The sequence below is a fragment of the Ornithorhynchus anatinus genome, chromosome 10 (assembly GCF_004115215.2).
Source record: "Ornithorhynchus anatinus isolate Pmale09 chromosome 10, mOrnAna1.pri.v4, whole genome shotgun sequence".
Classification (NCBI taxonomy): Eukaryota; Metazoa; Chordata; class Mammalia; order Monotremata; family Ornithorhynchidae; genus Ornithorhynchus; species Ornithorhynchus anatinus.
Window position 1 is genome coordinate 12,195,139 of NC_041737.1, and position 23,859 is coordinate 12,218,997.

At 47.3% G+C, this 23,859-nt stretch overlaps 1 protein-coding gene across 12 annotated transcripts in view; it reads left to right on the forward strand.

The window, feature by feature from the left end:
* Positions 1-23,859, forward strand: part of PAM (peptidylglycine alpha-amidating monooxygenase) — a 180,813-nt gene that overhangs the window by 95,526 nt on the left and 61,428 nt on the right. For all 12 annotated transcript variants that reach the window (XM_029074123.1, XM_029074128.1, XM_029074129.1 and 9 more), the window contains exons 4-5: positions 8,993-9,050; positions 14,560-14,647. In XM_029074123.1, coding sequence (XP_028929956.1) covers positions 8,993-9,050; positions 14,560-14,647 — 146 coding nt within the window. The remainder of the gene's footprint in view (positions 1-8,992; positions 9,051-14,559; positions 14,648-23,859) is intronic.

Here is a 23,859-nt window from a genome sequence, read left to right on the forward strand (position 1 = left end):
TTTCTGCAATTCCACCTCCTCCCCAGTCTGCCCCGCGGTATAAGTGCAGCCGGTGACATGCCTCCCGCTTCTTTTTGTATTGTACTCTCCCAAGCACTCTGCACACAGTAAATACCTTCGACGGATTGAAAGAAAAAGGCATCGCCTCCATGGTTGGCGCTTAGGTGCCGGCAATGACCAATATCAATCAACGGAAAGGAAAACGTTTGAAAGATGTTGACCGGCACCCGTGCAGAGCTAAGTGCTTGGGAGAGTACAGTGTAACAGTAACTGCCCACGACGTGCTTACCGTCTAGAGGGGACTTCTCAGCCCCTATTAGACCGGGACTGTGTCCGATCTGATTATTTTGTATCTACCCCAGTGTTCTGTAAAGCATATAATAATAATAATAACTGTGGTATTTGTGAAGCGCTTACTATATTATTATATTACTGTATTAAGTGCTGGAGTGGATAGAAGCGAATCCATTTGGACACAGTCCTAGTCCCACATGGGGCTCACAATCTTAATCCCCATTTTCCAGATGAGGTAACTGAGGCACAGAGAAGTGAACTGGCTTGCCCAAGGCCATGTGGCAGACAAGTGGCTCTTGGCACAAAGTAAATACCACTAGTATTAAATAGAAAGCACCTAGGAAAGAGTAAATTTGGGTCTAGAGTGGCTCGGTTATTCGCTTGGGTTACACACCCTGCCAGCTTTGGAAAATGAAAACCACCGTGGTGGACAGAACCAGATTGTATTCATCACGCAAAATGAACAGAGGGAAGGAAAACGATGGCAAGGAAATGGCATTTGCAGCCTCTAAGGCTGTTTGGTTCATTAGTAACGTTCCCTCCATTAGCTGGAAAATGACCGTTCACCACTGGGAGTTTAGAAGACATAAACAGAAAGACTCTTTGTAAAGTCATTTCTTTTCTTGAATTATTAATATTTCCTCTGAATGGAAGTGGGAAAATTACAATAGAGCGGGTTGAGTTTAGTATCTTTCAAAAACAAGCCCCGGAACTTGGCAGGGAAATGGCTCGTTGCAGAGGAGAGGGGACGGGGGTGAAAGAGGAGGAGGGGGTTCAACCTTGCTCTGTGTTTACTGCTTCGTGAGCTGCCAAAGCAAAAACCAGTGAAAAGCCAACCACCTGGTCCAAAGAGTAATTTCAGCCTGGCCTGGTGAAAAAAACAAAGGACTGGGAATCCAGAAACTCGTATTGGTTGGAAGTGGGTCCCTGTGTTGCCATTTGCCTACTGTGTGACCTTGGGCCAGTCATTTGACCGTTGGTGAAATGGGAATTAAATATCTGTTCTCTCTCCCGCTTAGACTGTGAGCGCTGTGAGAGGCAGGGACTGAATCTGACCTGATTATCTTGTAGATAGAATGGCGCTTGGAACATAATAAGTGCTTAATCAAGGACAGTGTTATCGTCATTATTATTACTACTGGTATTATTGAGTGCCGGCCAAGTGGAAGATCCAGGGGGATTTCAGCCTGGGTATACGGAGTCGGGGTGGCTTGTGCGTAGTACGTTTAGGGATGCAGCTATCCTGGAAACATTCGTTTGTTCGTTTTGCTTTATATGTTTGTTAAGGGTATACTAAGCACTTGGGTGAGTAAAAGTAGAACAGTAAACAGACACATTCCCTGCTTCTGTTGTAGTAGTCTCTGTCCCATCCCATTGAGCCCGATCACCCGGGGTTGGCTCTGTAATAATAATAATAGTGGTATTTGTTAAGCGCTTACTGTGCCAGGCACCGTACTAAGTGCTGGGGTGGATATAAGCAAATCAGGTTGGACACAGTCCCTGTTCCACGTGGGACTCCCTGTCTCAGTCCCCATTTTACAGATGAGGTAACTGAGGCCAAGAAAAGTAAAGGGACTTGTCCAACATCACTAAGCAGATAAGTGGCAGAGCCGGGATTAGAACCCACGACCTTCCGACTCCCAGACCCGTGTTCTATCCGCTACGCCGTGCCACCTGACAGGCTGCAGACAGTCCCCTGAGAGAGGGTTCGTATTCGGCGGCTCTGGCTTATAGCACGTTGAGGATTGTTGGCCAGTGCACACCTCCGTGACTAAAATGGGGATTCCCTACCGCCAGCCCCATTTAGGAGTGCTCTTTCCTGAGGGAATGAGAGTGCCAGGTCTCCCCACCCTGGCACGGGGCCCATCCGGCATCGCGGCCGCGTCTCCTAACTGGCAGCCGGCCAGGAACAGCCTGAGGAGAAATATTTCACACTGAAGATGCAAGTTGAGGACGCGGCAGGTGGAAGGAGATGGCCCCAAGGCAAACTCTCCTTTGCAGCTGGCCCGGGCAGAGCGTTCTAAGCCGAGGGGCGACCTCTAAAGATGCCACCCTGGACATCCCGTAGGGAAAGACTTGATGGTTTCGGAGGCCTTTCTGCAAGAAACTCGGAGTACTTCTCCAGGGGCTGACCTCATCAATCCTTCCATCACGGACAGAAATAAATTAAGTGTTGATCCGGGGCGGGACACTGACTCAGACATTCTGGCTCCCAGCCTCCTCCTGACCCAACACGGCCTCAGGAGATGAATGTCATTTCCCTGATCTGAAGTCTAATGATGCTCATCACTGCCATCAGGAAGCAGTCACGGAGCCCCTGAGCAGGATGCGATCTTAGGTTTGGGAATCAGAGGACAAAGCGGCAGCTCCTGGAGCTGCTAGAGGGAACGTGTCTACCAACTCTGTTATATTGGGTTCCAATCCCGGCTCTGTCATTTGTCTGCTGTGTGACCTTGGTCAAGTCACTTCACTTCTCCGGGCTTCATTTACCTCATCTGTAAAATGGGGATTAAGACGGTGAGTCCCATGTGAGGTCGATGCTTAGAATTCCTTAACTCCCATTCTCTCCTAGACCCCCTCCGATCTGGCTTCCGTCCCCTCCACTCTACCGAGACTGCTCTCTCTAAGGTCACCCGTGACCTCCTTCTTGCCAAATCCAATGGCTCCTACTCCATTCTGATCCTCCTTGACCTCTCTGCTGCCTTTGACACTGTCGACCATCCCCTCCTCCTCCATACCTTATCTCACCTTGGCTTCACGGACTCTGTCCTCTCCCGGTTCTCCTCTCACCTCTCTGGCCGGTCATTCTCGGTCTCCTTCGCCGGAGCCTCCTCCCCCTCCCATCCTTTAACTGTTGGAGTTCCTCAAGGCTCAGTTCTTGGCCCTCTTCTGTTCTCCATTTACACTCACTCCCTCGGTGAACTCATCCGCTCTCACGGCTTCGACTACCATCTCTACGCAGATGACACGCAGATCTACATCTCCGCCCCTGTCCTCTCCCCCTCCCTTCAGGCTCGCGTCTCCTCCCGCCTCCGGGACGTCTCCACCTGGATGTCGGCCCGCCACCTAAAACTCAACGTGAGCGAGACTGAGCTCCTCATCTTCCCTCCCAAACCCGGTCCTCTCCCAGACTTCTCTATCACCGTCGATGGCACGACCATCCTTCCCGTCTCTCGGGCCCGCAATCTCGGTGTCATCCTTGACTCGTCTCTCTCGTTCACCCCACGCATCCTATCCGTTACCGAGACCTGCCGGTCTCACCTCTACGATATCGCCAAGATCCACCCTTTCCTCTCCACCCAAACGGCTACCTTACTGTTACGGGCTGTCGTTATATCCCGGCTAGACTACTGTGTCAGCCTTCTCTCTGACCTCCCTTCCTCCTCTCTCGCCCCGCTCCGGTCTATTCTTCACTCCGCCGCCCGGCTCATCTTCCCGCAGAAACGATCTGGGCATGTCACTCCCCTTCTTAAACAACTCCAGTGGTTGCCTATCGACCTCCGCTCCAAACAAAAACTCCTCACTCTAGGCTTCGAGGCTCTACGTCACCTTGCCCCTTCCTACCTCTCCTCCCTTCTCTCTTTCTACCGCCCACCCCGCACGCTCCGCTCCTCCGCCGCCCACCTCCTCGCCGTCCCTCGGTCTCGCCCGTCCCGCCGTCGACCCCCGGGTCGCGTCCTCCCGCGGTCCCGGAACGCCCTCCCTCCTCACCTCCGCCAAACTGATTCTCTTTCCCTCTTCAAAACCCTACTTAAAACTCACCTCCTCCAAGAGGCGTTCCCAGACTGAGCTCCTCTTCTCCCTCTACTCCCTCTGCCACCCCCCCTTCACCTCTCCACAGCTAAACCGTCTTTTTCCCCTTTTCCCTCTGCTCCTCCACCTCTCCCTTCCCATCCCCACAGCACCGTACTCGTCCGCTCGACTGTATATATTTTCATTACCCTATTTATTTTGTTAATGAATTGTACATCGCCTCAATTCTATTTAGTCGCCATCGGTTTTTACGAGATGTTCTTCCCCTCGACTCTATTTATCGCCATCGTTCTCGTCTGTCCGTCTCCCCCGATTAGACCGTAAGCCCATCAAACGGCAGGGACCGTCTCTATCTGTCGCCGACTTGTTCATCCCAAGCGCTTAGTACAGTGCTCTGCACATAGTAAGCGCTCAATAAATACTATTGAATGAATGAATGAATGACAGGGACCACGTCCAACCTGATTAGCTTGTGTTTACCCCAGTGCTTAGAACAGTATACCTGGCATTTAAGCACTTAACTAGTACCATTATTATTATTGTACTCAAGCGCTCAGTACAGTGCTCTGCACACTGTGAGCACTCAATAAATATGATTGTTTGGGAGAGGCTCAAACGACAAACCCATCTAACCCAAGCCCATGTCCGAACACCCAGGGACGGGACATTCCAGGCCTGGGGCGTGAGGACTTGTTCAAGTTGAATTCTCCTTCCTCTGATGGAGGGGTCTGTGGTGGGAGGGTCAAAATGGGGGTTCCAGGCAGAGCCAGCTGGAGAGTGGGGTTTGGCGACACCAGGACTGGACAAGCCAAGCCCTACCTCAGCACCAGACTGAAGACTGTGAGCTCCTTGTGGGCAGGGAATATGTCTACCAACTTCGTTGTATTTGTACTCTCCCAAGTGCAATACAGCACACAATAAATGCTCAATAAATATGATCGAATGAACGAATGAATAAACGCTTTGTAAATACCACTGATCAATCGATTGATCAGGCCAGGAAGAGAGCCTGGTTTATGATAAACCATGATCCTCAGGTTTTTCTTTATGCCAGGTAGCATATAAAGGGTTTAAGCATATTTAGAATGTGAGAATGAGACTGTGGTTACCTTGCTTTTGAAGAAGAATCCACAGCATCTAGAGAGAGATCCCCAAGGACCGAGCAATCCCTTTCTTTTTGTCCAGAGCAGAGTTCACGCACTCCTACACTCTTTTAACGAGGTCTTATTGTGGTGTCGGAGTTTGTTTGATCTATTGCTGTACTAGGCAGTGTAAAATCTGGGACGTTTTAGCCAAAAGATTTATCTTATTGAGAGATTTTATATTTTTTCGATGATTTTTTTCTTGGCCTTTTATATCCATTGCTAGCTATAATATCATAGTTTCATAAATAGTGGTTATTGTATATACTGGCTCTGGTTTGTCGCATTGTATTTGGCAAGTGCAGCATGAGATTGCCATGCAAACAGTCACTGCACCTTGATAAGTGACTTGTATGCCTATATGCACCTACTGTTATCTGCACATAAGTGTTTAGTACAGTGCTCTGCACACAATAGACATTTTAACAATGCCACCAAGGAGACATTTCCACCTTTGTAAAACAGCTGAGCAGCTGAAGGGTTGTTTTGTTTTTTTACTGGTATTTGTTAAACACTTACTATGCGCCAGGCACTGTACTAAGCGCCGGGGTCTTGTCTTATGCTGTCGAGTCGTTTCCGACCCATGGCAACACCACGGACGCATCTCTCTCAGAATGCCCTGCTCTCCAACCGCGATCGTTCCGGTAGTGGATCCAGAGAGTTTTCTTGGTCAAAATTCGGAAATGGTTGACCATGCAGTAAACACGAGTCTCCACCCTTGACTCTCTCCCATGCCGCTGCTGCCCAGCACGGGTGAGTTTTGCCTTGTAGCAGGTTGCCTTCCACTTCCTAACCACTGGCCAAGCGAGAATGGAATGGGAAGGCCTCTGCTTGATTCTCCCTCCCGTAGCCAAGACTGGTAGAGACTGGAAACTCTCCAGGTGCGACCTTGAGAGGGGAATTGCCAGGGTAGATATAAACTAATTGGATTGGACACAGTCCATGTCACACTTGGGGCTCACAGACAATCCTCATTTTACAAATGAGGTAGCCGAGGCACAGAGAACTGAAGTAATTTGCCCAACGTCACACAGCAGACAAGATTAGAACCCAGGTCCTTCCGACTCCCGCTGCTGCCCAGCACAGGGGAGTTTTGTCTTGTAGCAGATTGCCTTCCACTCACTAGCCACTGCCCAAGCTACGAATGGAATGGACAGGCCTCTGCTTGACGCTCCCTCCAGTAGCGGGGACTGGTAGAGTACCGCAAACCCTCCAGGTGTGATCCTGAGAGGGGAAAGGCACAACTACCAAAATATTATTATAGTGGCAACAGCCGAAGGTTTCCCGAGAACCCCTGGTCCGAGACCGTTTGCTTTTTGAGGTAGAATGTGCTTTTTCTGGGCAATTGTAATGACGACTACCTTGTCACACCTCTCTCGCCTCCTTTCGTGGGGGCCATAGGACCGGCAGAGCTGTCAGAGAGACATCATGGAAGGGGCTACGTATATTAATGCAGGCCTCCTGTTACCTTTATGTCACGGTGGCAGAGGTTTGAACCTAGACTAATTTGCAGATTATTTCCCGGGGGTAGGTTAAGTTAGTGAGTTCTTCACGGGAGAGACTGCGCAAGGATGACGTGTGAACGAACAACAGAGTGCCAGGAGCCGAGGTGGAATTAGAAGAATGAGACTCCCTGTCCTGGAGAGGCTGCTTCTGGGATGGCACCAGCCACCGAACTGGGGAGCCACACCGCCTGCCTCCTTCCGCCCTCCCCCCATGCCATCCTGGGGGTCCCAACCTGCCTGGCCCGAGACTTAAGAGCAGCAGCAGCATCTGGTGCTTTCATCAGTTTTTCCAGTGTGGGGAAGGCCTTAGCTGGAGCTGTTTTGTCGGACTGAGATCGGCCCTGCCTAAGCGATAAGGAGCCGGAAAACAACTCTTCCAACCGCAGTGCGCCAAAGTTCTCACAGGGCTTATCTTTGTCCTCGGGTTCTTTCGTTGTTGTGTCTTTATGTATTCACTCCGACCTCATCTGCTTGTCCCCAGCCTACCACCCCACCCCCATTTTAGCCTGAGAGGGCCCCTGAGCGCCAGTGACTGAAAGCACACGGCCCCGGGAATCAGAGGACCTGGGTTCTAACCCCCGCTCCACCAGTAAAACTGGGCAAATCCCTTAGTTTTTCTGTGCTTCGGTTTCCTCATCTCTAAGGTGGGGATTCAGTACCTGGTCTCCCTCATATATAAATTGTGAACCCTTACTGGGACAGGAACTGAGTCCAACCTGAATACATTGTATCTACCCAGTGTTTATTACAGTGCTTGGCTTATAGTAAGTCCGTAGCAAATTCCACAATTATCATCCTTCATCGTTTTCTTCTCCAGTGTTTAGTAAATACAGTTAAATGAAAGCGTGAGAGAATTGAGCCGAGAGGTGGTACTGTGGAGTCTCCAGAGACCTTGGATAGAGATGCTTGTGTGTGTGTTTGGAAATGACTCTGCCTTCGCAGAAATAAAGGTGGCAGAAGTTGAATAGCTTCGGATTGAGGTTTTACTGTGTCTTTGCAGAACAGAATGTAATTTCTCTCAGAAACTATTTTGATTCTTTCATTCTGGCCCTGAATTTCCTTGGTTTTTTTTGGTCAGTAGGCCTGGCCAGTCGTCTCCAGCACTATAAAAATAATAATGAGGGTAATATTTTAATACCTGCTTGCTTGCCTACCTGCCAGCCTACTACCAGCCCGGGGAGCTTTGTTAGGATTTGAGAGTGTCCAGAAATGGATATTTTGGTCATTTTTTACTCCTATTTAGCTGACCAGGGCCAACTGTGGCTCACCTGTGAGGTTCTGACAGGGGTAACTTGTGTTGGGGGGAAGCCCATGTAGGGGATTCTGATGGGGGCAGATCGTTTAGGGGTGGTTCTGGTTGGGGGGGGCTCAAGGGGAGGCTTGTGGGTTAGGTTCTGAATGTATCCAGAAGCCCAGCATCCTGAGCTCATGAGTTGAAACTGCATTTCAGAGAACACTTTCCTGCTGAAACCCCCGTCCTCCCAGTTGACACAGTTCAGCAAAACCCTCAGCCCTGACTCTTCCTGGGGCTGTGACCCCCTCAGGCTGTCCCACTTTCCTGGTCAAAATAGACAGGAGCCACAGGAAAGGAGGGAGTAGGACTTGGAAGGCAGTCCTTGATGACCTTGAACTCTGATCAACCTAACATTCCTAGGAAAGAATTTTTGAAGGAACATGATTATAAAGAGAAAGTAGTTGGGGCAGGCCAAAGCTTTTCCAAGGTCTCTCAGTCACTTGTCCATCCACTAGCTGTGCATTTCAACAACATATTGTAATCAGGACTCCCGAAGCGATAACGCAGGGCTTCTTCATTTCTCCTCACAGCATCTCTTTGAGGTTCAGAGGAGTTTGGAGCCTCCCCGTTCACAGCCACAATGGGTTCTAATCCCCACTCTACCCCTTGTCTGCTGCATGGCCTTGTGCAAATGGCTTCACTTCTCTGGGCCTCAGTTCCCTCATCTGTAAAATGGGGATTAAGACTGTGTACACCATGTGGGACGTGGTCTGTGTCCAACCTGATCAGCTTGTACCTACGCCAGCCCTTAGTACAGTGCCTGGGTCGTAGCACTTAAACATAAACAAAAATACAAAAAGCAAAGAGAAATGGAAGCTGCTCCTTCTAGAAAGTGCCAACTAGAATAATGGCTTGTGTACAGACTTTGCTAATGCTCGTTTGAATTAAAGTGGGGAAGGAAATTAGAGAGGCATTGTGTCCAAAATACCCAGTGTGACAGGCAGGACTTTCAACCTTCCTTTCTGACAGAGATAAACTCACCTGTTTCCTTTCTTTTTCAATAGTCTGATACCTACTTCTGCATGTCATTACGCCTGCCAGTGGACTCAGAAGCCTTCGTAGGTAAGAAAACACCTCACAAGTCCTTGGTCAAACCAGCCAGCTGGTCACTTGACTGTTAAAAGCAGAACCCTATACTGTCGGAGGTATTGAGATGTTAAAATGCAGAATCAAAATAGAGCAAACCACTTAGTCAAAATACAAATGGTATCTGGAGAGACGCAGGAGCTGTAGGGGCTCAAGAAACTACCAGCAAGGGCTCAGGTCAACCTAAAAGGGCCACAAGTCCATTGGGAAGTATTGACTTCCTGTCTGGACTTGATACTTCATTCTGCACCACTAAACAGACTGCTTTATTTACCCACTGATCGAACAGCACGTCCTTTGCATTTCCAATCAGCATTAGAGCTACATTAAGATTTTACCTGCCTGCCCCAAAACGCCCAGGGGTTTGGCTTCTGGAATCAATAAGTGACAGAATAGTAGAAACTCCGACCTTCTCTGGGTGTGTGTCTATATCCAACAGGTAAAGCGATACTGTCTTTGTGAATCTTTGGGATGGTTTCTAACAGGGACATTTTTTTACCTACAAAGTTAAGCTTTATGTAGGCCGTTGTGAGATGGCTATGATGCGAACTAGAAAATGTGCCTAGTGAACTTAGGGCTGGCCAGTGGCTTGGGGCTTCTAGAGGGCCTTTTTTACACTCGTTTCACCACCTATACTGGCATGGCTGAGCCAGTTTTTTTTTTTTTTTTTTTGTATTTGTTAAGCATTTACTGTATACCAGGACCTGTTCTAAGCACTAGGGTAGATTCTAGGTAATCTGGTTGGATCCAGTTCCTGTCCCAAATAGAGCTCACGGTTTTAATCCCCATTTTACCGATGGGGTACCTGAGGCACAGAGAAGTTAAGTGACTTCCCCAAGGTCACACAGCAGACAGATGGCTGAACTGGGATTAGAACCCAGGTCCTTCTGATTCCCAAGACCATTCTTTAACCACTAGGCCAAGCTGCATCTCAAGGCCTTATGGCCAGGTTCACCGGTTTGCTTTCCCTTTTCGCATGTGGTGATCACCACCTACACACGGAAAAAATCTTTCAAGAAATCTGTGGTCATAGTTAGTGCTTAATGAAATAGTAATGATATTGATTAACTGCCCACTGTGTACAATGCATTGTACTAGGCACTTGGGAAAATATGTGACTGGTATACGACCCATTCCCTGCCCACAGCGAGCTTACATGCTTATGAGGAGAGGAAGATACAAAAATGCTTACGAATAGAGGAATCGGAGCACATAGTTGAATGCACACTTATATGTGAGAGCATGAGTAAGAATAGATGTGAATAAATGCATGCATACTTGAGGTGGCTGTTTATATCTGGGAAAGTGAAACAATTGCTGCCCTGTTGGAAGACAGAGTTTCTGGATTTTGGGGTGAGGGGTGTGTTTGTGTGTGTTTGTGTGTGCTTGTGTGTGTCTGGAAAACCACCCACAACCCCTCAAACCCCTCTGTCTCTGTGTTTTTCCACTTGCCCTGCCTGTGCTGTTTTCAAGTCTGCCTCTTGTTTGTTTTTTAAACTGGTTTTTGTTAAGCGCCTACTAAGTTCCAGGGACTGAACTAAGTGCAGGCTTAGGTATAAGATAATCAGGTTGGATGCTGTCCATGTCCCACGAGGGGAGCACCGTCATTATTCCCATAACTGAGGCTCAGAGAAGTTAAGCGATTAGCTCAAAATCACACAACAGACAAGTGGCGGAGCTGGGATTATGACCCAGGCCCTCTGACTCCCAAGCCCTTGCTCTTTCCACTACATCTTGCTGCTTCCCGGCATGTGGTTGTGTTGCAGTTGTGTTGCAGTCTCTTGTCCTCAGTTCTGTTGAGCTAACATGGTGAATTTTTGCCTGCTGTTTGATGTTGTCTGACTCCCAGGTGACACTGGTGAAATAGTTTCCTCAGCTGGATGTGTCTGTTAGGGCAGGTCTAGATTCATTCACTCATTCATTCATTTAATCATATTTATTGAGTACTTACTGTGTGCGAAACACTGTACTAAGTGCTTGGGAGAGTATAATACAACAATAAATGGACACATTCTCTGCCCACAGCGAATTTACAGTCCACCTCCACCTTGTTCCAGAGCAGGAAAAGAACTTGTTCAGCTCATTCCAGATTGAGGTATCTTCTACTATGCCCTTTTTTTGATTATTAGGGGATTAGGGAAGCATCATGGTATAGTGGATAGAGCACGGGCCTGGAAGTCAGAAGGTCATGGGTTCTAATCCCCGCTCTGCTACTTGTCTGCAGTGTGACCTTGGACAAGTCACTTCATTTCTCTGTGCCTCAGTGACCTCATCCGTGAAAGTGGGGATTGAGACTGTGAGCCCCACGTGGGACAGGGACCGTGTCCAACCCGATTTGCTTTGTGCCCACCCCAGCGCTTAGTACAGTTCATGGCACAGAGTAAGCACTTAACAGATACCATAATTATTATTATTATTAGAACTCAAAGCCTTTAAGGTCACCATTCAGAAAGACCTCCGGCAGTAAGCCCCTTTGTAACGCACAATGAGACTGAACTACCATTTTCCCTGAAGTACCTGCCACTGCTTTCAGCCTAGAACTGCATTAGAAGGGCCAGCTGAATGAGTTAATCTTTTCAGATCATTACTCTCCTGCCACCTAGATTGTGCGGTTTTGCTCTCCCGTGCCTTGTGGAGCGCCCGAGTTGATCGCTCTTTTGAAGCTGCCTTTGATCATTCTGTCTCCACACCACCCTTTTGGATTTGTCACTCCTGTTTGGGATCTAAATGAAGAAAAAGCGAAAAGGGAAAGTACATGAAAGATGGTTTTCTCTATACATCCTTGTTCAGGGCAGAAACCTAGGTTGCGGTATTATACGACTTTTTCATGACATTTTCCCCAAGAGGCCACGGCCCACTTGCAAAGCAAGGCGAGAAACCCAGAGAAAGGGAATATTGGGAAATAGAACCGTGCCATCGATCTTTCAGTGGGCCCCGTCTTCCCCAAGACAGGACACCTTTAATGACATTGACCAGCCTTAGCTTTTGTTAAAAGGTTAGAATTAATTGAAATTCAGGGAGGCACTGAGGCCTAGTGTAAAGAGCATTTGCCTGAGAGCCAGAGGTCCTGTGTTCTAATTCCAGCTCCTCCACTCACCTGCTATGTGACCTTGGGTAAGTCACTTGGTTTCTCTGTGCCTCAGTTCCCTCATCTGCAAAATGGGCATTCAATACCTTTTCTCCCTTCTACTTATACCGGTAAGCCCCATTTGGGACCCAGTTATCTTGTATCTACCTCAGTGTTTAATACAGTACTTGGCACATAGCAAGCACTTAACTAATACCACAGATATTATTATAAGAAGTAGCGAGACCTAGTGGAAAGAGCATGGGCCTGGGCATAAGAGAACCTAGGTTCTAATCTCAACTCTGCCACCTATGGCTGTGTGACCTTGGGCAAGTTACTGAACTTCTCTGTACCTCAGTTTCCTCATCTATAAAATGGGAATTAAGACTGTGAGCCCTATGTGGGGCAGGAACTGCAACCGACTTGATTATCTTGGATCTACCTCAGCTCTTAGTACAGTGCCTGACACATAGTAAAGCACTTAACAAATACCGAAACAATTTAGCTTTCCTCTGTTTAACAGCAACATTCATTCAGTCATATTTATTGAGTGCTTACTATGTGCAAAGCACTGTATATATATACATAGGTCAATATATATATAACAATAAACAGACAATTCCCTGCCCACAATGAGCTTACAGTCTAGGTTGCAAGCTAGTTATTGGAAACTCGAGACCAACTACCACGAGTTCCTGACCCACTAACACCTTCCCTTTGAGTGGCCAAAGGATAGAGGAAAGAGTGGTCGTCAAATTTGGAGCACTAGACAAACTATAACTTGCTTTTGCCACCAACCTCATCCTCATGTCTTTCTCCCTGCTTGGAACTCCCACCTCCTTCAGAGCCAACATTCCACCACTCTTCTCCAACCTCAAAACGCTTCTGAAATCACATCTCCTCCAGGAGATCTTCCACGAATAATTATAAATTAATCTCCCCACCTTCTACTCCCGGCTGCCGCATCAAGACTCCTGCACCTTTTCCATACTTAATTGCTCATGGGCTCCGGAGGCATTTATGTACCTATCTTTGCACTCTATCATTCCTCCGTATCTGTCATTCTGTGTAATGTCCGGCTCCCTCACTAGATTGGACGCTTCTTGAGAGCAGGGATCACACCTCTGTGTTTCTCGTTTCCCTCCTGTCCAAGATTTGTGCCACCTCCTTCCATTGAGAAGCATCATGGCGTAGCAGGTAGAGCATAATCCTGGGAGTCAGAAGGTCATGAGTTCTAATCCCAGCTCTGCCACTTGTCTGCTGTGTGACCTTGGGCAAGTCACTTCACTAGGCCTCAGTTACCTCATCTGTAAAATGGGAGTTGAGACTGAGAGCCCCATGTGGGACAGGGACTATATCCAACCTGATGTGCTTGTATCCACCCATCCACCGGTGCTTAGAACAGTGCCTGACACTTAGTAAGTGCTTAACAAATATCATCATCATTATTATTATTGCTTTCAGAAAAGCCAGAGTTACCCATTCAAGTGCTCCATGATTTGGAGAGGTTTGGGAGGTGGAAGTTTAGGTTATATTGTGGATTTTTTACTTTTTTTGGGTATTTTCCTTTTCCTCCTCTGTGAACATTCATTTACGCAGGTGTGCCAGGCTCCCAGAGTCATTGTTGGGGAATTAATTAGGCCGTGCATGTTGCAGAGGGGAAGTATGGGTAAGAGCTTAAATCATCAGGTCTGATCAAATCTGATGATTCACATTCAGGTGGGGGTGGGAGGCTCCTGACTGGGCTGAGCCATGCTCTGGGCTTTATAAGAGAGGGCTGTAGCAAGCAGGGCTGGTTTGAGAGCAATGGAGAAATGCTCAGCAGAGGCTGTTCGGAGTTGACTATTTTGTTCCACTACCTCCCTGCTGTCTTTTTTTGTTTTTTATGGTATTTGTTAAGGGCTTACTATGCGACAGGCACTGTACTAAATGCTGGGGTAGATACACATTAATCAGGTTGGATATGGGGCTCACAGTCTTAATTCCTATTTTACAGACGAGGTAACTGAGGCCCAGAGAAGTGAAGTGACTTTCTCAGGGTCACGCAGCAAACAAGTGGCAGAGTTGGGATTAGAACCCAGATTCCTTCGACTCCCAGGCCCATGTTGTAAACCACTAGGCCATGGTGCTGTCTCTTTCCAAACAGCCCAGTGTAGAAATCCACCCAGAACCCCAAATTCAGAAGTGGCAGCTGAAGATCCAGGACTCTGTTTCACCTCTGCTTCTCCCTGACACCTTCGATCATTTAACATCCCGCTGGATCAAGCGAATCATCCCATCATTCAACCCCAAGAGAGCAGGCTGTCTTCCGTGGCCAGTGTCTAACGAGATAGAACGAGGTCTCTGTTTGGCAGCTCTCTTTCCAGGCACGAGAACGTGCTCTCCTATTCATGCTCATCTCTCATTTTTGTTTTGCAGTTGACTTCAAACCTCATGGCAGCATGGACACTGTCCATCACATGTTACTCTTTGGATGTAATATGCCATCTTCCACCGAAAGTCACTGGTAAGGCTTATGGTGTCATAGTCACAGTGGGGGTATGTGTGTGCGCATGCCTGTGTGTGTGTGTGTCTTGGGCTGGAGTCAGCATAGGCCTACCATTTTGTATATGTGTGTCTGTCTTGGGCTGGAGCCTGCACAGACCAACTATTTTAAGTGAGTGAGTGTGTGTGTCTCTGCATAGGCTGGCCATTTTTTGTGTGTGTTTGTGTGTGTGTGTCTGTGTTGTGTCTTGAGCTGAGGCCTGCTGAGACCAACACGTATGTGTGTGTGTGTCTATGTTGTGTCTTGAGCTGGGGCCTGCATAGACCAACCCGAACGTGTGTGATTGTGTGTCTCAGGCTGGAGCCTGCATAGACCAACTATTTTGTGTGTGTTTGTGTCTATCTTGGGTTGGGGCCTGCATAGATGTGTGTGTGTGTGTGTGTGTGTGTGTGTGTGTGTCGGTCTGAAGCCTGCATAGGTCAACCATTTTGTGCTGGGTTCAGCAAAGAGCCGAGACCATGGAGCCAGCCAGTGGACAGGGCTGTCCCCTTTCCTTGCCGAGGCTGGGGCGGGCCGGGGGCGGGGGGGGGGGGGGTAACCCAACAATCCCTGCAGATTGTCACGGTGTCGGACCGGGTGGGCATTCCCAGGAGGGGCCCAGCTATGAGAGCAGGACCCTCAGCTACCCCTCTGCCATCTCCAGAGGCCAGGCTTCCCTCGTCCCAGTCGGGGCCGGCCGGCCCGGCCCTCCGCTCCTTCTTCCTGGAGGGTCCTTGGGATTCATGCGGAGGCTCTGGTAGTCGGGACCAAGCGAGCAGTTTGGAAAAAGAAACTTCACGCCCTCAGGTTTGACCGCTCACAGATATGCTGAGGGTACTGGGTGTAGAAAGTTCTTGCAGACTCTCTCTACTTAGAAATACATATTGATTAGCTTGGCTAATTGTGCAGGATTGGTAACCTCCAGTTTGTATCATTTTCCGAAGGGCAAGGCCAATCATGGCACTAAAGCAGCGATGCCACCTTTAAAATGTTGGATGCTCTGAAGAGAGGCAGTATCAGCTAGTGGATAGAGCGCGGGTCTGGGAGTCAGAAGGACCTGGGTTCTAATTCTGGCTCCACCACTTGTCTTCTGTGTGACCTTGGGCAAGTCACTTCACTTCCTCTGTCCCTCAGTTACCTCATCTGTACAGTGGGGATTAAGACATGGAATCTATCCAACCTGACTAGTAATGATAATAGTGATGGCGTTCGTTAAGCGCTTACTATGTGCAAAGCACTGTTCTAAACGCTGGGGAGGGTACAAGGTGATCAGGTTGTCCCACGTGGGGCTCACAGTCTTAGCTTGTATCTATCCCAGCACTTAGTTCAGTGCTTGGCACATAATAAAAGCTTAACAAATATCATTATTCTTCTTATATCATTATGTAAAAATAAGAAGATGAGAAAGAAGAATGAACATCTGCTTCTCCAGCCTTGCTCCTTTGAGCTACTGAAACCATTTTTCATTTTTATAATCCAAAGCAGGGACCATTGGGATTCTTCTTGTAATAGAAAAGATTTCCCAAAGCCTCAGGTCTCTAATTCTCCCCCCACTTTCTCGGTATCTTCCACTCCACCAATCTCTCCCTTCCCCGGAGGAAATAGTGTCCCACAAGGAATGGAGAGGGAATGGTTTGGATCAGAGGAGCAATGCCAAGGAGAACCTAACCTTAATTTTCCAGACTTCCCAGTCTGCGTCGAAGTGAGTGGTGGAGGGAAGTACCTCGGGCTTCTTAAAAGAACTAATACAACGTCCACAAATTCTGACCATTCCTCCATTTCCTGAGCAGTAGCCAGAGGTCTGTCTGTCTTCCTTGAGTCCACAGGTTCAATTCAGCTGTTTACCCTCACCGCCACCCACCTGTGTAAACCCCAGCAGGGTGGACAGCTGAGCTGGGTGTCAATGACAACTTAGTATCCCTCCCTGATGAAGCTGGGACCGGGGCAGAGACCGGAGTAGAAAACATCTCAGATCTTTGTGCTGCTTCTCCTGCCTCCTGGGGTGTGAGAGGGAAATCAGTCTAGCTCTCGGCTGACCTTAAGGGGAACAGGAGAGGTTTCCCGGGAAGCAGAGTGGTCTAGTAGAAAGAGCACGGGCTTGGGGGGACAGACCACCTGGGTTTTGATCCCAGCTCCGCCACTTGCCTGCTGTACGACTTCCAGCAAGTCACTTAACTTCTCTATGCCTCAATTACCTCGTCTGTTAAATGGAGATTCAGTACCTGTTCTCCCTCCTACTTGGACTGGGAGTCCTGTGTGGGTCAGGACCATGTATAACCTGCTTATCTTGTTTCCACACCAGTGCTTAACAGAGTGCCTGGGATCTAGTAAGCGCTTAGCAAATACCATTTTTTTTTAAAAAAGGAAGATGAAAGAGGCAGGCTCCGTTTCCTCATATTTCTCTTTGTTAATGCCTTCTCCCTCCCTTGATTGGCCGTCAGCATTTTATTTTGATGGCCATCTTGTTGGAAACATGAGGGCATTACAAATGAAGAAAAACAATCTTCTTTTCTGAAATTATAAAGCCCTGATTCATCCTTTGTCTTCTGGCATTTTAATTTGGAGGCAGAGTTATTCTGGTGATGTCTCCCATGTTACAATTTTTTTGTTCTTTGTAATTACCTCTTTCTATCATTCATTAAAATATATTTACAGTTATATTAGGTTTACAGGAAAATGGTAGACACAGCTTGAAGTAGTTTTCATTATGGAGTCATTTTAATTTAAAAGTTTGTCTCCACGCATATTCCAGTCTTTTGAGTCTCATTCCAAATTAGCAGCTCACACTGGTAATATGTCTAGTTAATTATATACATGTGCATTAAAGCAGCATGCATGCACATGAACCTTTTAATATACTGAGGGATCGTCGCTTTACGGTGAGAATGAGCCTCGTGCTCGTTTCCAAATTAGCATCCCTCCTGGGCCTGGAATAGTTTTGCTGTCCTGTATAGCATAAGACAATGTAGTGGTTTCTGCAGAAGGGGGAATATACAACAATCGTGATTACCAACTTTGCTCTATTCTACCCTCCCAAGCGGTTCATGCAGTGCTCTGCATGTAGTAAGCACTCAATAAATGCCACGGATTGATTGATAATCGCTACTTTTGTTCCCGTGAATACTTCTGACATCTAGGTAAATGAAAATAGCCACGGTCACTCTCACCCCAAGACTGGGCCAGAGCGCTCGTGTCAGGCTGCCCATTTCATCTACCACCCTGGGCAAAGGATCCATTCCCGAGCAACTAAGTGAGAAGAACAGTCCAGGCTTCGTGATCGCTCTCCCGAGCATGTCCCATAACTTTGAACCCATCATGGTGGATTTAACATTTGAATGATTTTTCCTTTAGGCACCTTTACTTGCTTACTCTAAAATCCATCTGTTGGTTGTTGTTTTTTCAGCTGTCTCGCTCAGCTCTGTGAGGTTTTCATAAAATTCATCCCATCTGTGTGGCGTTCACACCCCAGAACCCCTTAGTGTCACTTGCTAGTTTGAAGATTTCACTACACACTCCCTCTTTTGCCCCTTTATAAGAATATTAAACAAATCCGGTCCTAGAACTGATTCTTTGAGGACCCCACTCCTTTGATTTTTTGCTTTCTCTTAGCTAATTTTCTCTGCATGGTAGGGCATTTCCTCCAATACCGTGAATACTTAGTGCTTTTCAAAGCTTTTGTAATGTAAGCCTTTTGTGGGCAGGGAACATGTCTACCAACTCGATTATATTGGACTCTCCCAAGCACATAGTACAGTGCTCTCCACACAGTAAGCATTCAGTAAAAGCCACTGATTGAACCACGTCAAAAGCCTTTTGAAAACCATAATGTATTGTGCTCATCGGTTTCCTTCCATCCCTGCAAAAGTTCCAGCTGATTGGTGAGGTATGATTTTCTCTGACAGTAACCACGTTGTCTTTCCTCATGCAGATAGTATTTTGCCACACGCTCACTGATCGTGAACTTAATTAGAAAATCTGTTAAATTGCCAGGGGTTGACTAGCAGGTCTGTGATTCCCGGGATGATCTCTGGCAGGATCATTTCTCCTTAGTTGGTGGGTACTGCCCGTCCTGTGTTTCAGGGACCATTGAAATGATAGGTTACACAGTCCTGCCGTTGATCCAGTGGAATGAGACCTGGATTCTAACGCCTGATGATGATGATAATTTTGGTATTCGATAAGCGCTTACAATGTGCCAAGCGCTGTATTAAGCGCTGGGGTAGATACAAGATAATCAGGTCCCTTATGGGGCTCGCAATGTAAGTGGGAGGAAGAACGGCCATGGAATCCTCATTTTGCAGGTGAGGGAACTGAGGAGCAGAGAAGTTAAGTGGCTTTCCCAAGATCACACAGCAGACAAGCGGTGGAGCCGGCATTAGAACGCAGGTCCTCTGAGGCCCTGGCCCGTGCTCTTTCCACTAGGCACACTGCCTTTCAGCGTGATCGTTAGTGGAGATTTCTGCCTGAGAAGCCACATGTTCACTTCTGCAGGGCCCAGCAGGAAGCCGGGAAAATAGCTAACATGGCTGGCAAAGTCTACACAGATGCCAAGACAATGGCCTGCCGGCTCATGGTGCTTAAACAGTGTGCTGTAGTCACTTTAACCTTAATTAGGTCTCGCACATAAGAAACCTATGCACGCACTTTTTTATGGTATTGGTTAAGCACTTACTGTGTACCAGAAACTGTACTAAGCGCTAGGGTAGATACAAGGTTGGACGTAGTCCAAGTCCCACACGGGATTCCTAATCTTAAACCCGTTTTACAGAGGCCCAGAGAAGTTAAGTGACTTGCCCAAGATCACACAACAGACAAGTGGTGGAGTCGGGCTATGAGCCCCATTTGGGGCAGGGACTGTGTCTGATCTAGAGCCTAGTACAGTGCTTAGTATATAGTTAATGCTTAAAAAAACCATTATTATTATTATGTTATTATTATGAAGAGCAACAGTGTATTACCGTCTCTTACTCAGCTTTTGGTCACATGATTCCCAAGTTTATTCCGCCTTTCTTTTGTGTAGTTGGTCTTTCCTAATCCTATATTTGTCTGTTGCCTCTTTTGTCTCTGGGTATGCACGTATCTCTCCCCTGCCCCCATTTGTCCGATGTACCTAAGTCACTTGGATTTGATTCTTTCTTCCAAAGCATTAGGAATCCCACTCGATTTTAAAGCTATCCACACGTGTGATGAATACAAGTTCCATTCCGCCGCCCAGGAGGTCGGTAAAGATCTGGAATAAAGCCGATCCCTGAAAGATCCCGGTTGATGCATCTCCCCAAGGTAACAGGGAGCCGTCAATACTCCCAGTACTTCCAGTGGTCCATACCAGACTCTCAGTTGTCCACGAGGATGCAAGGAGGATGGAATCGTGGCCTGATTCAACTCCAGATAATCAATCGATGGATCGTATTTATTGAGCACTGACTGTGTGCAGACCACTGTACTAAGCGCTTGGAAGAGTACAATAATATAACAGTCGGTAGACACATTCCCCTCCCACAGCGACCTTACAGTCTAGAGACAGATTACAGCATTGCTTCTCCTTTTGTCTAAATTGTCTGTCGTTATAGGAGGAGAGATTTTCCTCTCCGTAAAGCCCTGGAGGCAGCTTCCCGATATCGTATGCGTGTCTGGTTGCAAATTCATTCATTCCAACATCTTCTCAAGTGTCGATGCTAAGATGAACGGTGTGTAGTTAGTAGGGCTGTACTTTCTTCCTTCTCCAAGATGGGCATAATAATAATAATGATGATGGTATTTATCAAGTGCTTACTATGTGCCAAGCACTGTTCTAAGCGCTGGAGTCGATACAAGGTAATGAGGTTGTCCCGCGTGGGGCTCACGGTCTTAATCCCCATTTTACAGATGTGGTAACTGAGGCACAGAGAAGTTGAGTGACTTGCCCAAAGTCACACAGCTGACAAGTGGCAGAGCTGGCATTAGAACCCATGACTTCTGACTTCCAAGCCCGGGCTCTTTCCACAAGGCCACGCTGCCCTCTTCCAATTCCTACCTGAGACATTGGGGTAATCAAAAAAAAGTTATTTCACTGTTTGTAAAGACTCAAGTGGAGTGTGTCTGAAAACATTCTGTTCCATAGTCGACTTAACTGTCTTTTTGAAGAACGGCCAAATTTCTTGGACTTTTTTTGCCTCTTAAATTATAGTTTCATTAGGCCCTTTATTCAGTCGTAATTATTGTGTGCTTACTAGGTGCAGGGCACTGTACTAAGCGCTTGGAAAGTACAATTCAGCCACAAATAGAGACAATCCCTACCCAACAACGGGCTCACAGTCTATTGCCTTAAGTCCATTAAAATGTGTTCTCCTAAAGTTCATTTTTTTCACCTGGACTTTCTTCCTACCCTCCCTTAAGATCTCTAAAATGATCATCTACCTTTGGATCCTCAGCTGATTCTTCCCTGTTGGTAAAGATTAAATTCACTCATTTGTTCAATCCTATTTATTGAGCACTTACTGTGTGCAAAGCACTGTACTTATAAAGGTGGTCATCGGACTGAATTATTTCCTCAGTTTATTACATGAGAAAATTTTCCCCATTGCAATCTACAGACCTACTGGGAGATGTGTCACAGCTTTAACTGTATTATAGTAATTTCCTATCGTATCTTTGCCCTTTTCTTTTCCCCTTCTTCCCTCAAATCCAAACGCTTGCTCCCTGTCAGTCTTTTTCAGTACCCTGGGCCTCTGAGCAAACAATATCACCTCTTTTTCTTTCTCTGCTTGTCTTTCCTTTTCAGATTCAGTGTCCCAGTATCACAGTTGCCCCTTCTTGCAAATCCGTAATGGAAGTTTTCTAAATTCTGACACGCTATTCAGTTTGTGATCGTAGTCTTTTCCACTTGCAGTTCAGCATACGTCTTTGACTGAGTGTAGATGTGATTGCAAGCGCCCGAGGGGGCAATTCAGAATTATTGGATTGTTTAACTGGAATGCTTTTTGCAGTCCCCAACTCTGAATTCTGCGGGAGATAGATTGGAAAGGTTTACTTCAGCGATAGTAATAGTGGTTTCGTGGAATTTCTAGTGGATTGGTTTTGCAGACCGAATAAGCCGTAACGGTCCAAGATGGTGGCTAGGGATTGTTTTGTCTTTTCAAAAGGAAGGCACCTCCCAGTTTAAAGTGGGGCTTCGCTGGGTGCTTCAACAAGTACTCAATCAGCTTGCCCCCTCCTACCTTACCTTACTTGACTATTGGCTTTATATGAAGTGGCAAAGCCCCAGACAACGACCAGGATTAGGTGGGAGTTTCCAATCTCTGCTATCTTTTCATTCATTCGTTCAATAGTATTTATTGAGTGCTTACTATGTGCAGAGCACTGTACTGAGCGCTTGGAATGTACAAATCGGTAACAGATAGAGACAGTCCCTGCCCATTGACGGGCTTACAGTCTAATCGGGGGAGACAGACAAGACCGATGGCAATAAATAGAATCGAGGGGAAGAGCATCTCATTAAAACAATAACAAATAAATAGAATCAGGATGATGTACAGGGGAAGCAGCGTGGCTCAGTGGAAGGAGCTCGGGCTTGGGAGTTGGAGGTCATGAGTTTGAATCCCGGCTCTGCCACTTGTCAGCTGTGTGACTGTGGGCAAGTCACTTAACTTTTCTGGGCCTCAGTTACCTCATCTGTAAAATGGGGATGAAGACCGTGAGCCCCACGTGGGGCAACGTGATTACCCAGTGTCTACCCAGCGCTTACGACAGTGCTCTGCACATAGTAAGCGCATAGTAAGCGCTTAACGAATACCAACATCATCTCATTAACAAAATAAATAGGGTAATGAAGATATATACAGTTGAGCGGACGAGTACAGCTCTGCGGACTCCTGGCGGCTCCGCTGTGATTCAGGTGTGTGGAAGTCAGCACCCTACCTTACCTCTTACCAAGCCCACACACCTCGCTCCTCTGTTCCCTGATCTCATCTATCTCACCACCAAGCATGGCTCAGTGGAAAGAGCCCGGGTTTGGGAGTCAGAGGTCGTGGGTCCTAATCCCGGCTCTGCCGCTTGTCAGCTGTGTGACCTTGAGCAAGTCACTTAACTTCTCTGTGCCTCAGTTTCCTCATCTGTCAAATGGGGATGAAGACTGAGCCCTACATGGGACAACCTGATAACCTGGTATCTCCCCCAGTGCTTAGAACAGTGCTTGGCACATAGTAAGCGCTTAACAAATGCCAACATCATTATTATTATTATTTGCCACATCCTCCCTCTGGCCTACAACTCCTTCTCCTCCATATACGTCAGGCCATCACTCCTCCCCTTCATAGTCTTATTGAGGTCTCATCTCCTCCTCCAAGGAGCCTTCCATGATTAAGCCCTCTTTTCCCTAGTTCCCTATCCTTTCTGTACTGTCTATGCACTTCGCTCTGTACCCTTTGGGCATTTGGTATTTACCCCACCCTCAGCCCCACAGCACTTACATACATATCCCGATTTATTTCATATTAATGTCTGTCTCCCCCTATAAACTGTAAGCTAGTTAATAATGATGGTATTTGTTAAGCGCTTACTATGTGCCAAGCAGTCTTAATCCCCATTTTACAGATGAGCAGCGGGACTCAGTGGAAAGAGCGTGGGCTTGGGAGTCAGAGGTCATGGGTTCGAATCCCAGCTCTGCCACTTGTCAGCTGTGTGACTGTGGGCAAGTCACTTAACTTCTCTGTGCCTCCGTTCCCTCAACTGTAAAACGGGGATTTAAACTGTGAGCCCCAGGTGGGACAACCTGATCACCTTGTATCTACCCCAGCACTTGGACAGTGCTCTGCACATAGTAAGTGCTTAACAAATACTAACATTTTACAGATGAGGTAACTGAGGCGCAGAGAAGTTAAGTGACTTGCCCCAAGTGACTCAGCTGACAAGCGGTGGAGCCGGAATTAGAACCCACGACCTTTGACTCCCAAGCCCGGGCTCTTTCCACTAAACCACGCTGCTTCTCTAGCTGTGGGCAGGGAGTGGGTCTGACAACTCTGTTGTACTCTCCCAAGCACTTTAGTACAGTGCTCTGCACACAGTAAACGCTCAATAAATACCTTTGATTGATTAATGGGTCCTGCACTGTCTCACCAAACTTAAGCATTGTTTCCTTTTGATTTGTTCCATATATTCACTGCTTGTGTTGTACTCACTGCAAGTTCCCTTAATGGAAGTTCTGCTTCCATTATATC